General features: G+C 45.9%; 1 protein-coding gene across 6 annotated transcripts in view; it reads right to left on the bottom strand.

Annotated features, from left to right (window-relative positions):
• The window catches only part of NISCH (nischarin), a 151051-nt gene that overhangs the window by 36824 nt on the left and 98659 nt on the right, over window positions 1–15568 (bottom strand). For all 6 annotated transcript variants that reach the window (XM_068251897.1, XM_068251896.1, XM_068251895.1 and 3 more), the window contains 2 exons: window positions 3157–3257; window positions 816–871 (listed from right to left, as the gene is read on the bottom strand). In XM_068251897.1, coding sequence (XP_068107998.1) covers window positions 816–871; window positions 3157–3257 — 157 coding nt within the window. Of the gene's footprint in view, window positions 1–815; window positions 872–3156; window positions 3258–15568 lie in introns of those variants that run through there.

Consider the following 15568-nt stretch of genomic DNA (forward strand, 5'->3'; position numbering starts at 1 on the left):
CAAACGCATGCGTTTTTACTATTAAATACATTAGCGGCGATTCGCACGGATTCCCGACGCAGGCGAAATCGTTGGCTCGTTTGTGCGTTTTTTTCACGCTGAAAAAACGCACCTCAACAACGCTACAGTGGAAACAGGCCCATCCACTTGTATTACATGTGCGGATCTGCATGCGTTGGACGCATGCAGATTCGCGATAGTGGAAACGAGCCCTCAGGGTTAAGATGTCGCTCTCTGTAGATCAGGAAAGTCGGGGTAGGTCACCCCTCCACCAGGGGTGGACACAGTATTATCGTAAGAGAACAGAGGCGCCAGCAGGATAAAAGGTAATAAAAATTTTAAAATTTGCTGGGAGGCAGTGGTGGACTTACCTCCGGAAAGCAGACTCAAAATACTGTCTGAATTAAACAAATAAATGTATTATTGGTACCCCAAAAGATGCAACGCGTTTCGCAGGCACAGCCCGCTTCATCAGGCAATAAGATAGGGGACAAACAGTAGCTCGTCAGTAGCACAGACAGACAGAGGCGCTATTCGTGCTACTGACGAGCTACTGTTTGTCCCCTATCTTATTGCCTGATGAAGCGGGCTGTGCCTGCGAAACGCGTTGCATCTTTTGGGGTACCAATAATACATTTATTTGTTTAATTCAGACAGTATTTTGAGTCTGCTTTCCGGAGGTAAGTCCACCACTGCCTCCCAGCAAATTTTAACATTTTTATTACCTTTTATCCTGCTGGCGCCTCTGTTCTCTTACGATAATACCTTCTAAAAATATGTTGTGATATAACATAATTGCTATTCATTTTTATTACCTGAGCATACGAGGACTTTTATCATCATTTTGCGAAACGGTCTCCGATTTTGTTGGCTGGAAAAAAAACAAAAAACACTTAGTCCCCGTTTGTATGATGTCAGTGCAGTTAAATAATTAAATTCACAAAACGTGCAGTACAGTGAAATGGATTATTGTCAACTTAAAGCGGAATATAACCCCGCATTTCAACTTTGCTCTAAAACATTATTTACAGTATATTATATGCAACCAGCATTTTTTTTTTTTACTAAACCAGCATTGGAAGGGTTACACAGGGCTTTAAAGTTCCTGGAGATTTCTGCAGACGCATCCGAAGCTGAAATAGATACATTTTGTTTACATAAATGTATCTAAGTGTTGAATGTGACTCATCTCTCTGACTGAGAAGGAGTTGGAGGACAGCCAACGAGTGTGTAACATTTCTCAATAGATACATATAACTAAATAGAATGTAACAATCTGAACCTTTGCATATCTCTCCACTGACCTTTAAACCTCTGTTTAACCCTTCCAATGCTGGTCTAGTAAAAAAAAAAAATGCTTTTTGCATATAATATGCTGTAAATAATGTTTTAGAGCAAAGTTGAAATGCAGGGTTATATTCCGCCTTAAAGAGACACTGAAGTGAATAAATTTCACCCTTTTTACTATATTATTCACTTCAGTAGTCTCATCAGAAGTAAACCGCCACGCCCCCGCCGCAAAACGAGGGGTTTAGACCTCCCAAATCGCCAGGCAAACATCCACGACCAACTTGGTCGTGGATTTTGCTGCTCCTGGAGGCAGAGCTTTCAGCTGTAGCTCTGCCTCTCCTGATGTCAATCGGGGCGGATCTCTGCCTCTCCCCGCCCCTCTCTGTGAAGGAAGGCTGAGAGGGGCAGGGAGAGGCAGTGATCCGCCGTGATTGACAGCAGTAGAGGCAGAGCTGAAGCTGAAAGCTCTGCCCCTTCCAGGAAGCACCGGCCGTATTGCCCCCCGGGGATTTGGGGGGTCTAAAGCACTCGTTTAGCGGCAGGGATGCTGCACTTTACTTGTGCTGAGAGTACTGAAGCGAATTATAAAGGTAAAAAGGGCAAAATTAATTAGCTTCAGTCTCTCTTTAAGAAAGTGTCACTTACCACTGGGTAAATTGCTGCAAATGGGAATGTCACTACATTACAATAGTACACACATTACTCAGTGTGCTCAGTGTTGCTAGTGACTCGTGTATAAGACGACCCCTATACTTTTATTTAGTGAATCAGACCTAAATGTCTAGACTGTCGAGTATATACAGTAATCCTGGACGAAGCTAATTCTCACATTCTCTTTCTCGACATCTACCCCTTCAGCATGGTGCACAATTGCCACCACTGTGCACCACCGCAGCTATGTACACACATGTGCATTCTCTCCCACGGGTCCTTGGGCACACGCACTTGTGAAAGATCTCTCTTGCAGCTCCAAATGCAACAATGATTGGTGCAAGGGAACGTGTGTTCCCTGAGCCATTCTGTGCCTTTCTATTTTTTGAATGATCATTGATCACAGTAACAAGCCAGTAACAGTGATCATTATCCACGTACAGGAACTGGATGTGCATGATCACTATCGCTGTGTAATCTTGTAATTTGCGGGTGATATCGGGGGGATATTTTCACTTCACTGGCAACAATGGAGGGGGTTGTTTACAGTCACTGGCCACAATGGTGGGGGCGGGGGTGTTTAATCAGAGTACTGGCCACAATGGGAAGGGGGGGGGGGGGTTTATACTTCACTAGTTCCTATGGGAGGATGAAGATGTTTAATTGTTTAATCAAAACACTGGATACAATGGAGGGGGGGGGATGTTTACACTTCACGACAATAGGGGGAGGGAGGGCAATATATAATTCACAACACTGGCCACAATGGAGGTGGAGCAGGGGGACAAATTAGCCAGCATCAGTGGACGTGGAACAGGCCACACTGATATGGGGAAACAGATACTGGCCACACTAAAAGGGGGAGCAAGGGAAACATGGTATGGCCACAGAAAAAAGGGGAGCAGGGGGGTGCCGACACTGGACACATTGAAAGGGGAACGGGACACACACACACAGACATTGGCAACAATAAGAGGCATGGGGACAGTTTAGGGCATTAAGAACTGCATGTGAGGGACTTGGAGGGATTGATGGCTACAATACTGTGTGCAGTGCAGCCATTAACCCCTCCTGAGGCCCAAGTGCAGCCAGTAACTTTGCTTGGTAGGCTTATACTTGAGTCATTTAAAAATTCCGGCTGAAGAGGGTCAAATATTGGGGTCGACTTATATTGGAGTATATACACAATAGGATCGAATATTTCCTAGAATTCACCTCTCTGCTCTTTCCACCATCATGTCCAGAAGGTTGGATTCCACTTGTGGTCCGATCGCTGCCAGTCAAAATAGTGGCTGGTCTGCTCTGCGGGGGCGGGACTACAAAACAGGAAATGTTCAGTTACTCCTAAGAATTAAATCCTGGATAACACAATGGGGGGAACAGAGCCCCCCCCCCCACACACACACACACACAAAACCCACAAAACCCCCACAAAGAATAATATTAATTAAAAACAATAAAATAAGAAGTGGAGAGGTGGCTTACCTTAAAGTGAACCAGAGACGAAGCACCCTCATGTATTTTACCATAGAAATCAGTGGGAACATTAGAGAAAACACCTACCCTGCCCTCTGTTTCATCCTCACTGCTAAAAGTGTCTGTTATCTAGCTGAGATAAGAATCCCGGACTGTGCATTGAGTCTGGCTTTGCTATAATGACTCAGCTATAATGATTTCTGAGCAAAGCCAGCAGGGGGCAGGCTTGGACTTGAAAAGACACAAAAGAACACAGTCTAAGCTATAATCTTTCTGTAGCAAAGCCAGCCGACTGCTTAGTCGGGATTCTTATCTTAGAGGTGATAACAGGCAAATTAAACAGAGAACAATGTAACAAAGAGCAGATTAGGTGTTTACTGTCATGTTCCCACTGATTTATAAGGTAAAATACATGAGGGTGCTTCATCTCTGGTTCTCTTTAAGGATGACAATATGTGTAAGTATATGTGCAAGAGTTTATTTACAAAATGGCTTTAGATGGCAATATATGTTTCATGGGAAATAACTCACTTAAGGAAGGAGGAGGAGGAGGAAGAGGAGGAGAAGGAAGGAGGAGGAGAAGGAAGAGGAGGAGAAAGAAGAGGAGGAAGAGGAGGAGGAAGAGGAGGAAGAGGAGGAGGAAGAGGAAGAGGAGGAAGAGGAGGAGAGGGAAGGAGGAGGAGAAGAAAGAGGAGGAGAGGGAAGGAGGAGGAGAAGGAAGAGGAGGAGAGGGAAGGAGGAGGAGAAGAAAGAGGAGGAGAGGGAAGGAGGAGGAGAAGAAAGAGGAGGAGAGGGAAGGAGGAGGAGAAGAAAGAGGAGGAGAGGGAAGAAGGAGGAGAAGAAAGAGGAGGAGAGGGAAGGAGGAGAAGAAGGAAGAGGAGGAGAGGGAAGGAGGAGGAGAAGAAAGAGGAGGAGAGGGAAGGAGGAGGAGAAGAAAGAGGAGGAGAGGGAAGGAGGAGGAGAAGAAAGAGGAGGAGAGGGAAGGAGGAGGAGAAGAAAGAGGAGGAGAGGGAAGGAAGAGGAGAAGGAAGGAGGAGGAGAAGGAAAGAGGAGGAGAAGGAAGAGGAGGAGAAGGAAGTGCAGAAGGAAAATAAACATTTTTAATTATTATATTTTTGGGTAGGTGCCTCCATCTACCAATTGCCTTATACTACACACAGTGTTCTCCCCAAAATCTTTTTTACAGCCGGGTGGCATGAAAATGTAGCCGGATGGGGCATGATGGTGGAATGCGCAACTCTGCTTACCGAATATGATGAGGTGAGCCGATGTTAGCCGAGTGGTCACCAAAATTAGCCAGGTGGAGTACCGGGCTAAAAGAGCCTGGATTGAACACTGTACACAGATGTGATACATCTGTACAATTAAGATTGTGTGGTGTGTGTGACCACCCTTAGACACTACAACTTGACCATTGCTTTGTTACCAGACACTCCATTTCCTTTAAAATTGATACAAAAGTTTTATAGTTTACCATTTATATATCTTGCCCTGAATTGTACGGTTTCGACCACCTAGACACCCCTTCTTTTTCACCAGTCTAAATGGGCTTTCCCGATGTTTTGGGTGGAGGTGGATCCTACCAGAAATGCTGAATCATGCAAATAATTTTGGCTTGCATGCAAATTTACTGCAAGTTTTATCAGTGGCGTAACTAAGGAGCTGTGGGCCCCGATGCAAGTTTTACATTGGGGCCCCCCCAAACACTCTATACATAACAATTGATACGGAGCACCAAAACCTGCCAATGGCAACTACAGTGTCAGAGGTGCAAGCAAGGGATGGGGGACTGTTTGTTAATGATTACTGCTATTCAAATGATCTATAGAAGTGATTATTATGAGCACAGGACCAATAGAGCTAATACTGTAGTTGAGGGAGGGCCCTTCGGGGCCCCTCTGGCCCAAGGGCCCCGATGCGGTAACAACCTCTGCAACCCCTATAGCTACGCCCCTGAGTTCTATGCAGCTTTTACACCGGTCAATCCAAATTGGCAAGGAGGTTATTTGATTGACCCAATGCCGAACAGTGAACAATTTGCATGCAAACTGAAACCATTAAGCTACGTACACACATGCGACAACGATCGTTCGTTGTGAACGACGAACGAAATTTTGATTGACGAAAGAGCGACCTAAGTAAAGTTAGTTTTTAAAGGTGTGTAACGATCTGATCGTTAGAACGAAGTTACATCACGTAAATCAACTATTGCGCATAAAAATGAAAAGTTCCATGGAGAAATAGCGAAATGCGCATGTCAAGCAGAGTACGAACGACCGTTTTCCAACGATGTACTACTTTTGCAAACGATCGTCGTTGGAAAAAATCCGCCAAGCTAGATCGTTCGTTTTCAACGATCTAGCTCGTCCGTCGTTAGACTTAATGGTAGTTGGCTGCTTTTTTTTAAACGATCGTTTCAAACGACTATAGTCGCATGTGTGTACGCACCTTTAGCCTCTCACTGACCATCTCGATTTGTCTACTGATCCTTTTTTTTTTTTTTTAATGAATCACCATTCTTTGCGTTGCTTGTTCTCATTTACAAAAGCATTTTCTCTGAATGTATTCTTTATTCAGGCATTCGTGGTAATGAAAAATTCCTTTCAACTTTCCGTTAGAAACTGCTTTATAAAGTACAAGTCTCAGTCACTAAGGGTCAGTGACTCAAATATTGGAAATGTTCAGCAAACTCGGGGGTGAGTAGCAATTTCAGGAGGTCATCAATGGCATTGAATTCCTCTTATTTTTCTCTAAACACATTTCATAGAAGACCATTCAGCAGCACAAGGTGGACACAGCACTGCAGTAGCACTACACTTGTTATAGCTATAATATAGATGGTCAAAGGTCTGAGATCAGAGGTGAATTATCTCTTGAGGAAGGAACTGCTCTCTTCTGAAATGTCACAGCTGTGTAATTCATCCTGGTTATAGAGGTAATAAAGAGTGTTTCCTCTAGCAGATGGGGGTCGTCTTTTACTGCTGCCTGTTTCCTGGCCACATGGGTTAACCTTGGCTCATCAGACCTCATCTCTGAGGAGTCCATTCCACTACTGTACAGGACATATCCAATGCTACACAAGACCTATCCAATGCTGTACAGGACATACCCAATGCCTCACAATACATAGCCAATGCTACACAAGACACATCCACTACAATACAGGATATATCCACCACTACGAATCAGAACCATGTATCTAGGACCTGTAAGCTTAAAGGGAAGGTCCAAGCAAAAAAAAAAAAATGAGTTTCACTTACCTGGGGCTTCTACCAGCCCCATGCAGCCATCCTGTGCCCTCCTAGTCACTCACTGCTGCTCCAGTCCCCCGCCACCAGCTACTTCTGCTTCTACCAGCCCCATGCAGCCATCCTGTGCCCTCGTAGTCACTCACTGCTGCTCCAGTCCCCCGCCGCCAGCTAGTTCTGCTTCTACCAGCCCCATGTAGCCATCCTGTGCCCTCATAGTCACTCACTGCTGCTCCAGTCCCCCGCTGCCAGCTAGTTCTGCTTCTACCAGCCCCATGTAGCCATCCTGTGCCCTCGTAGTCACTCACTGCTGCTCCAGTCCCCCGCTGGCAGCTTTCTGACCTCGGAGGTCAGGGCCACATTGCATACATTTTTACGCATTCCAGCTAGTGCAGAAACAAAAATGTACGCGTTGCACCACTAACGCGTAAAAATGTATGTGTTAATGTTCCTGCACTAGCGGGAATGTGTAAAAATGTATGCAATTCGTCCCTGACCTCCGAGGTCAGAAAACTGCCAGCGGGGAACTGGAGCAGCAGTGAGTGACTACGAGGGCACAGGATGGCTACATGGGGATGGTAGAAGCCCCAGGTAAGTGAAATTTTTTTTTTTTTTTTTGCTTGGACCTTCCCTTTAAAGGGGAACTGAAGAGAGAGGTATATGGAGGCTGCCATGTTTATTTCCTTTTAAGCAATACCAGTTGCCTGGCAGCCCTGCCTATCCTCTGCCTCTAATACTATTAGCCATAGCCCCTGAACAAGCACGCAGCAGATCAGGTGTTTCAGACATTAAAGTCAGATCTGACAAGACTAGCTGCATGCTTGTTTCTGGTGTTATTCAGATACTACTGCAGAGAAATAGACCAGCAGGGCTGCCAGGCAACTGGTATTGATTAAAAGGAAATAAATATGGCAGCCTCCGTATGCCTCTTACTACAGTTCCCCTTTAACATCAGTTGAGTGTAAATTGTTGGAAGGTATAAATGTTAATAACACCCCTATAAATTCGTTTTCCAAAGCATGTTGCTTAGGGTTAATATTCTTCTCTCTCATTTATTCCTCACATTCACTCCCTAACCAGCTCCCGTCATATCCAACTCAAAAACATATAACACATCCAACCTTTTCTCAAATCAGGACACAACTAAAATGTTAATACATGCTCTTATAATTTCTTGGACTACTGTAACATACTGCTTTGTGGACTACCAACTAACAGACTGACGCTGCTCCAATCTGTACTGAACTCAGCTGCTCCTCTCATTGATCTCTCTTCTTGCTCTTCCTCTGCTGCTCCTCTCTGTCAGGCTCCTCAGTGTAGTGGCTATTCAGTAGGAGACCTTGGGCAAGACTGCCCAATACTGCTACTGCCTATAAAGCGCATAGTAGTGGCTGCAGCTTTGGAGAAAGAGGAGGAGAAAAGAGCAATATAAATTTGCTATGCCTTGTCTTGTTCTTTGTCTTCAATGGCTGCCAATTACCCAGAGGATCCATTTCAAATGCTCAACCCGAACCTACAAAGCTCTCCACAGTCTCTCCTGTACATCTCCTCACTAGTTTCCAGATACCAACCCAGCTGCAATCTCAGATCTGCACATGACCTTCTGTTGTACTCCTCTAGAATCACTCCTCACATTCACATATACAATATTTCTCATGTGCTGCACCTCTCCTCTGGAATCTCCTGCCACAACACATCCCTCACTCTCCAACCTTTCAAATCATGAAGCACTCCCTCAAAACTCACTTTTTCCTTAGCCCATTCCCCCTTTGATCTCTGGCCAAGTTGTACTCCGTACGTGAAAAAACACACGAGCCATAAATGCAATTACGTTTTTCTAGGTGATTTTTTTACACCTTCTAAATAAAGTGTTTTTTTTTTTTAAATCACCAGCAAGCGAGAAAAACACTCAAAATAATTTTGATAGTACTTTATCTATTTTTTGAATTGCAAAGTGCTGAAAAGTTGTTTAAAAAAATATGTTGCCTTGAAGAAAACTCAGGATCAAAAGCTAATTGCATATGGGTCTCGGCCTCCAGGTAGGAATACTGTATATCGCCCCACCTCTTGCACCTCCCCCTCCCATTCCTTCAGACTGTAAGCTGGGAAGGGCAGAGCTCTCTCACCCTTTTGTGTCTTGGAATTTGTTAGTCATTTTCTTTATCATGTTACCTTTGTCAGTGTAATCATCAGTTCTGTATTGTGTACCAGTGTCTATATTCTGTGTATACCATTGTCTGTATTATTATGTACCCCATGTTGGTTTCTTACCTTGTACAGCGCCATGGAATATGTTGGCACTTTATACATCCTGTCTAATAAAACCCGTCCCTGCGTTGGGGGTGAACTCCAGCCAGTGCTCGTGCATGTGGGGGGGGGGGGGGGGGGCGTCAGGGGGCTGCGGCTGTGGCCTAGCGCTTGGTTTTTGGTGAGCCTTTTTTACTAGTCAATCCTATACAATAAAACCTAACTGTCCCTGCGTACACTCCTGTCCCGTGTCCCGGCGTACACTCCTGTTCCTTTGTCCGTGGGTTTGCGCTACTGCGCATGTGCCGCACGGAAAGCCGTTGGGACAGGAGGGGGCCAGGATGCCGGGCACACACGGCGGACCACCACCACCACCACCACCACCGTATTGTCTTACCAATATTCTCAGCTTTTATAAAGTGGAGAATGTGAATGTAGATTTTCTATATTATAAATGTAGTGCATTTGGACTTTGCAAAGTCATTTGACACTGATCCCCACAATGGCCTGGTGCAGAAGGATACAGGGACTAGTAGAAAATGGCCTCGATTCATAAAAGTGCTGTCGAGCGGGGAAAGTCGAGCGGGGAAACACCGCTGTCGGTATTTCCGCCTTCAGGGTGGTAATTCATAAAAATGTTGCTAGTTGTGACAGGCGTGCGGAGATATTCCGCTGTAGGCAGGCGTTAGGCTGTCAGGAGACATGCGGAAACAGGAGAAGCAGGCGGAGTCCCTCCGTGCGGTGTTCTCTCTGCAGCTGCTTGGGAGGTCTGTCCCATTCACTGCACTGTAATCCGCACGCTTCTCGCCAAATCAGAGGTAGCGGTAATCCCCGTCCGCATACCGCTTCCTCTAATCTTTATGAATTGACTACTTGTTACTTTTGCTATGATAATCACCGCGCAAGGCGGTGATTTATCACTCTGCTCGCGAAAGTCGGCTTTTCATGCGGAAAAAGCCTTTATGAATAAAGATTCTGCTGTGTGGTCGGTAAAGTGAGCCGTTTTCAGCATTCCCGCATGCGGGAATGCTTTATGAATCGAGGCCAATGTGTGTGTATAGAGAACTGGTTAAGGGACAGATTGCACAGAGTGATGTTAAATGTTCACTAGGCGATAGGCTAGGCAACCATATTCAATGCCAAACAGCGGTAGCTAAAGCAAATAAAACTCTGGGATGCATAAAATAGGCAATAAAATCAGTAGGGTTATACTAATTACACACCATACAATTTTCTGGCAGATTTACCTGCCAGATCGATTTCCAACATGTCCGATCTGAATTTCGATCGATTTTTGGATTTTCTGATTGTGTTTTTAAATCGTTTTTTGGCTCCTTTTTTCAATCAATTTTCGGTTCTATGAAAATCGATTAAAAAAAAAAAAAGGAAGATTAAAAAACGATCGGAAAATGTTGGAAATCAATCTGGCAATTAAATCTGCCATAAAATTGTATGGTGTGTACCTAGCACAACTCTTCGAACTCAGGTTATTTAAATAGCTGAAGTGTGTTGATGGGTCAATAACCCCAATGTCAACACTTATACAGGGAAGTAGTATACAAGCATCTCATGATTAATCACTTGTGAGGCCGCATCTGGAGTATGGGATAATGCAGGGGGAGGGGACATGATGCTGGGGGAGGGGACATGATGCAGGGGGAGGGGCACACTACTCCCTCTGTATATATCACTTGTGAGACCACATCTGGAATATGGGATAATGCAGGGGGAGGGGACATGATGCAGGGGGAGGGGACATGATGCAGGGGGGGAGGGACATGATGCAGGGGAGGGGACATGATGCAGGGGGTGGGGCACACACTACTCCCCTTGTATAAATCACTTGTGAGACCACATCTGGACTTTAGGGTACAGTTTTGGGCACTGCACTATAGGAGGGATATTAACATTCTACAACAGGTGCAAAGATGGGCAACTTAATGAATCAGTGGGATAGAAGGTTTCACTTACCAAGAAATGCTGGACAAACTTGGTTTATTTAGCTGAGAAACACCTTCAGCTACATTTGGCCAATTTTACCACCTCAAGAGGGTCAACAGAATTTGAATGCTATGAGCAGATTGTGTGTAGGTAAACTCTAAGGGCTGGTGCACACCAACAGCGGTTCTGGAGCGTTTTTAAAAACGCTTTTGGGCTGAAAACCGCTTGGCTAATGAATGTCAATGGGCTGGTGCACACCAGAGCGGCTCGTTTTTCTCCCGAAATGAAAACTTGGGTCCTGCAGAATTTTTTGATTTCTGAGGAGTTTCTGCCTCAATGTAAAGTATAGGAAAGTGGAAAACAGCTCTGAAAAACACTAGATCAGAGCGGTTTTCCAGGCGTTTTTGCTACAGAAGCTGTTCAGTAACAGCTTTACTGTAACAATAAATGAAATCTGCTACACAAAAACGCTCCCAAAAAACGCTAGGCATGTGTAGAAAATCGCTCTAAACATGCCTAGAATCGCTCTAAAAACCACTAGCATTTGCGGATCCGCTAGAGGTTTGTGGTGTACACTGGGCCTAATACTACATGGAGGTTGTAAAATTAGTCAGTGATGCTCAAATCCGATCCGGGAGATACCCGGATAGTTGCTATCCGGATATCTACCAGTAAACCTGTGCGGGTTGGGCGGGTGGGGGGTCAATCTTACCTGTATGACGTCTTCTTCGTCCCTCGGCGCCTGCCACGATGCGGTCCACACGCATCACGTGATTACAAACACTTCCTCCTTCAACCCGGAAGGAGGAATTGTGTACTCACGTGACCGTCGCTTGGACCGCATCGTGGGAGGGGCCAAGGGACGGACGAAGAAGACGTCAGACAGGTAAGCTTGACCCCCCACCCACCCCGCACAGGTTTACTGGGAGATATCAGGATAGCAACTATCCGGGTATCTCCCAGATCGGATTTGAGCATCACTACAATTGGTCAGTGATTGACCAATGAAAGTTGAAGTTGTGCACCAGGCTGTAGAGGTAATCGAATTACCATGTATAAACAGAGGGCATTATAAAAGCTTGGCAGATGAGCTTTTGTTTTTGTGTGAGGTGCAAAACTTTAATATTACCTGCTGAGTTGCTGCATCAAACTTCTGCACAGAGATCCAGAGAACTGGGCTGAATAGGGTGTGGTTACCACTGTGGTGGAGTGTTAGCAGCTCTAGACCCGGGGTCAGGAACCTTTTTGCCTGAGAGTGCCATAAACACCACATATTTTAAAATGCAATTCCGTGAGAGCCATACAATATGTTTTAAACTGACACTGTGCGCATGCGCAGCAGAGGGCTCACATTCCTGTTGCCATGGTGATGTGTATACAGTGGATCCTCCGGGCAGCGGAAGTGTCAAGACACGCCTTCAGCTTCTCTTGGGTTTCAGTTTCATCAGCAATTTCCCCGAGAGCCAGACAGGAGAAATACCGACTAACAGCTTGTACAATTAGCTAGCTGACTTGGGGGTTGATTCACTTTGTAGGACGAGATCCCTAAACTTTGGCCCAATTGGCTGCCTGTCAAGTGACATGAAGCCTATTGGGCCAATCAAAAGTCGGAGATCTCGATCTACAAAGTCACTGGACCTGACAGGGCCCAGAGTAGGACAATTGGAGCAGCCATTAGTTTTGGGGTAGCGTGAGTTTGTTAGTAGTGCATGCAACAGCAGTAGTGAGTAAGTTAGTAGTGCATGCAACAGCAGTAGTGAGTAAGTTAGTAGTGCATGCTACAGCAGTAGTGAGTAAGTTAGTAGTGCATGCAACAGCAGTAGTGAGTAAGTTAGTAGTGCATGCTACAGCAGTAGTGAGTAAGTTAGTAGTGCATGCAACAGCAGTAGTGAGTTTGTTAGTAGTGCATGCAACAGCAGTAGTGAGTAAGTTAGTAGTGCATGCAACAGCAGTAGTGAGTAAGTTAGTAGTGCATGCTACAGCAGTAGTGAGTAAGTTAGTAGTGCATGCTACAGCAGTAGTGAGTTTGTTAGTAGTGCATGCAACAGCAGTAGTGAGTAAGTTAGTAGTGCATGCAACAGCAGTAGTGAGTTTGTTAGTAGTGCATGCAACAGCAGTAGTGAGTAAGTTAGTAGTGCATGCAACAGCAGTAGTGAGTAAGTTAGTAGTGCATGCTACAGCAGTAGCGGGCCTACTTTGAAAATGATACTTGCGCTGCCACACTAAGCTGCGCTGCTTGAGCCGTGTAGCTTAGTGAATCAACCCCTAACTGATTTGTATGTGAGCCGGATGTAGCCATCAAAAGAGCCACATCTACCTCCCGAGCGATAGGTTCCCTACCCCTGATCTAGAGCATCGATACGCTGCCACTCTGCTGGTCTATGGCAGCGTGGTATAGTTCAGGAATGGATACGTGGCACTCTGTGTGAGCCTCGCTGCCACGTGTCAGCGTTTGTTATATATGTTACGGCCAGAACCCGAAGTTTGGCCACTTTGCGTTCTGGCCGGCCACTTCGGGTTCTGGCCGGTCAATGTGCGAACTGGCCGCTGCGCTGCGGCCAATGTGAGGAATGAAATGATTGCAGTAAAGATTAATGTGTGTTCTGGCCGTCTCGCTGCGGCCAAATGTGTCAAAAATGCGTTCATTCATTTAATGAAATTAAGCCGGCGGCAATGTAGCAAATGAAGCCGCCGGCTTTCTCTCCTCCCCCCTGCCTCTCTCTCTCTCCTGGCATCCGGCGGGACATGCGTGTCCCCCCGGAGTCGTTCGTCGCAGCAGGGAATCCTGCTGTTCGTTTCTGCAGAGCGGGTGCTGGCAGAAGAAATGTCTGCAGCCTCCCCGCTCTGCTGCCCTGGCGCGACGAACGAATCTTGGGGACACGCATGTCCCCGCCGGCTGACCGAGAGAGAGAGAGAGGCGGGGAGGAGAGAAAGCCTCCGGCTTAATTTCATTAAATGAATGAATGCACTTTTGACACATTTGGCCGCAGCGAGACGGCCAGAACACACATTAATCTTTACTGCAATCATTTCATTCCTCACATTGGCCGCAGCGCAGCAGCCAGTTCGCACATTGGCCGGCCAGAACCCGAAGTGGCCGGCCAGAACGCAAAGTGGCCAAACTTCGGGTTCTGGCCGTAACATATACAGAGATCCAGAGAACTGGGATGAATAAGGTTTGGTTCCCACTGTTCTGGCATGGATCCGGGGCACTCTGTGTGATACTCCTGGGCACGTGTCGGCGGTTGTTATATACAGTATACTGCAGCTATAGCGAATAGCCTGCTCTGGCAATGCTTCTCATATAATTATATTAGGGTTTATTTTCAGATCTCCCGGGTGTCACTAATGGCTCCTGCTCTGTGCAGCTTATTACTCCTGCAGCGAGGTGAGGGTTTCCAGACTGGCATACGTAACAATATTCCACACACAGTACCGTTGCCAAGGTAGCAAACTAAACGTTTGATCAGTTTTGGAAGTACTCAGTTTTTGTTTTTTATTTATTACCTTCAAGCAGGATTAAAAAGGGACCCAGAGCAAAGGCATAAAATTAAAATCTGGACTTACCTGGGGTTTCCTCCAACCCCCCGTAGCCCGCGAGGTCCCGACATCCTCTGGGTCCCTTCCACGGTCCCGCTGGTGGCTCTGGTAATCCGGTGACTTCGGCTGAAGTTGTGCATGCGCACACCTAGCACGTAATAATGCATGTGTCGCCGTTAGAGTCCTGCGCATGCGCGTTTCTCTACAGACTGAACTGCGCATGCGCAGGATGCTTATAGAGACCGGTGTGATGACGCGTTTGGTGCCTGGACAGGCTACGCATGTGCGACTTCAGCCTAATACAGTAGAAACCCTTTATAGTAAACTCCAAGGGACCAGGAAAAGTACTTAACTATGCCAGAAATGGTCATACTCAAGCACATAAAGTATATTATAGTACTGGATCTTAATTCAGTCAATAATTTGCAGTTATTTTTACTTTTCAATGCTTCAGCAAGCGAGCACAGACTGTCTAAGCTAGATGACAATGCACAGTGCTCAGTATGCAGGAATTTGTATGCAACAATCATGCAACAGCGTCCCCAGGAAGCATAGGTCGCGCCAGGTAATGCAGATACAGTGCTGATAGTGTGCTCCTCTGTCCACATGTCTGTGCAGCCTGGATGATACTGTACCATTGCAGCCATGCACAAGCAAGTCACAGATGACAGGCAATTCCCTCAGTAATCAGGCAGCAGCTTGCACAGGAAGCATAGGGGTCACCAGGTATTGCAGGTATAGTACTGATAGTGTGCTTCTCTGTCCACATTTCTGTGCAGGCCGGATGATGCTGTAGTGTAGCAGCTATGCACAAGCACGTCACAGATGATAGGCAATGACAGGCTGCTGTTCTCATATCATCGATTTTAGCATTCAGAGCATGAAGGCACAACATTAGTCGGATTGATTAGTGAAGGTGAATTGCAGACAATTTCACTAGTGGGGTGTGCGCCAGTAGTCAATTGACTTTCGATCAACCACTAAAGTTGATTGGCCAATAAAGTCAATCGCTTAATCGCTAGATGTATGGCAACCTTAAAGAAAAACTGAAGTGAGAGGTATACGGAGGCTGCCATATTTATTTCCTTTTAATACCAGTTGTCTGGCAGCCCTGCTGATCCTCTGCCTCCAATGCTTTTAGCCACAGCCCCTGAACAAGCATGCAGCAAATCAGG

The sequence above is a fragment of the Hyperolius riggenbachi genome, chromosome 9 (assembly GCF_040937935.1).
Source record: "Hyperolius riggenbachi isolate aHypRig1 chromosome 9, aHypRig1.pri, whole genome shotgun sequence".
Classification (NCBI taxonomy): Eukaryota; Metazoa; Chordata; class Amphibia; order Anura; family Hyperoliidae; genus Hyperolius; species Hyperolius riggenbachi.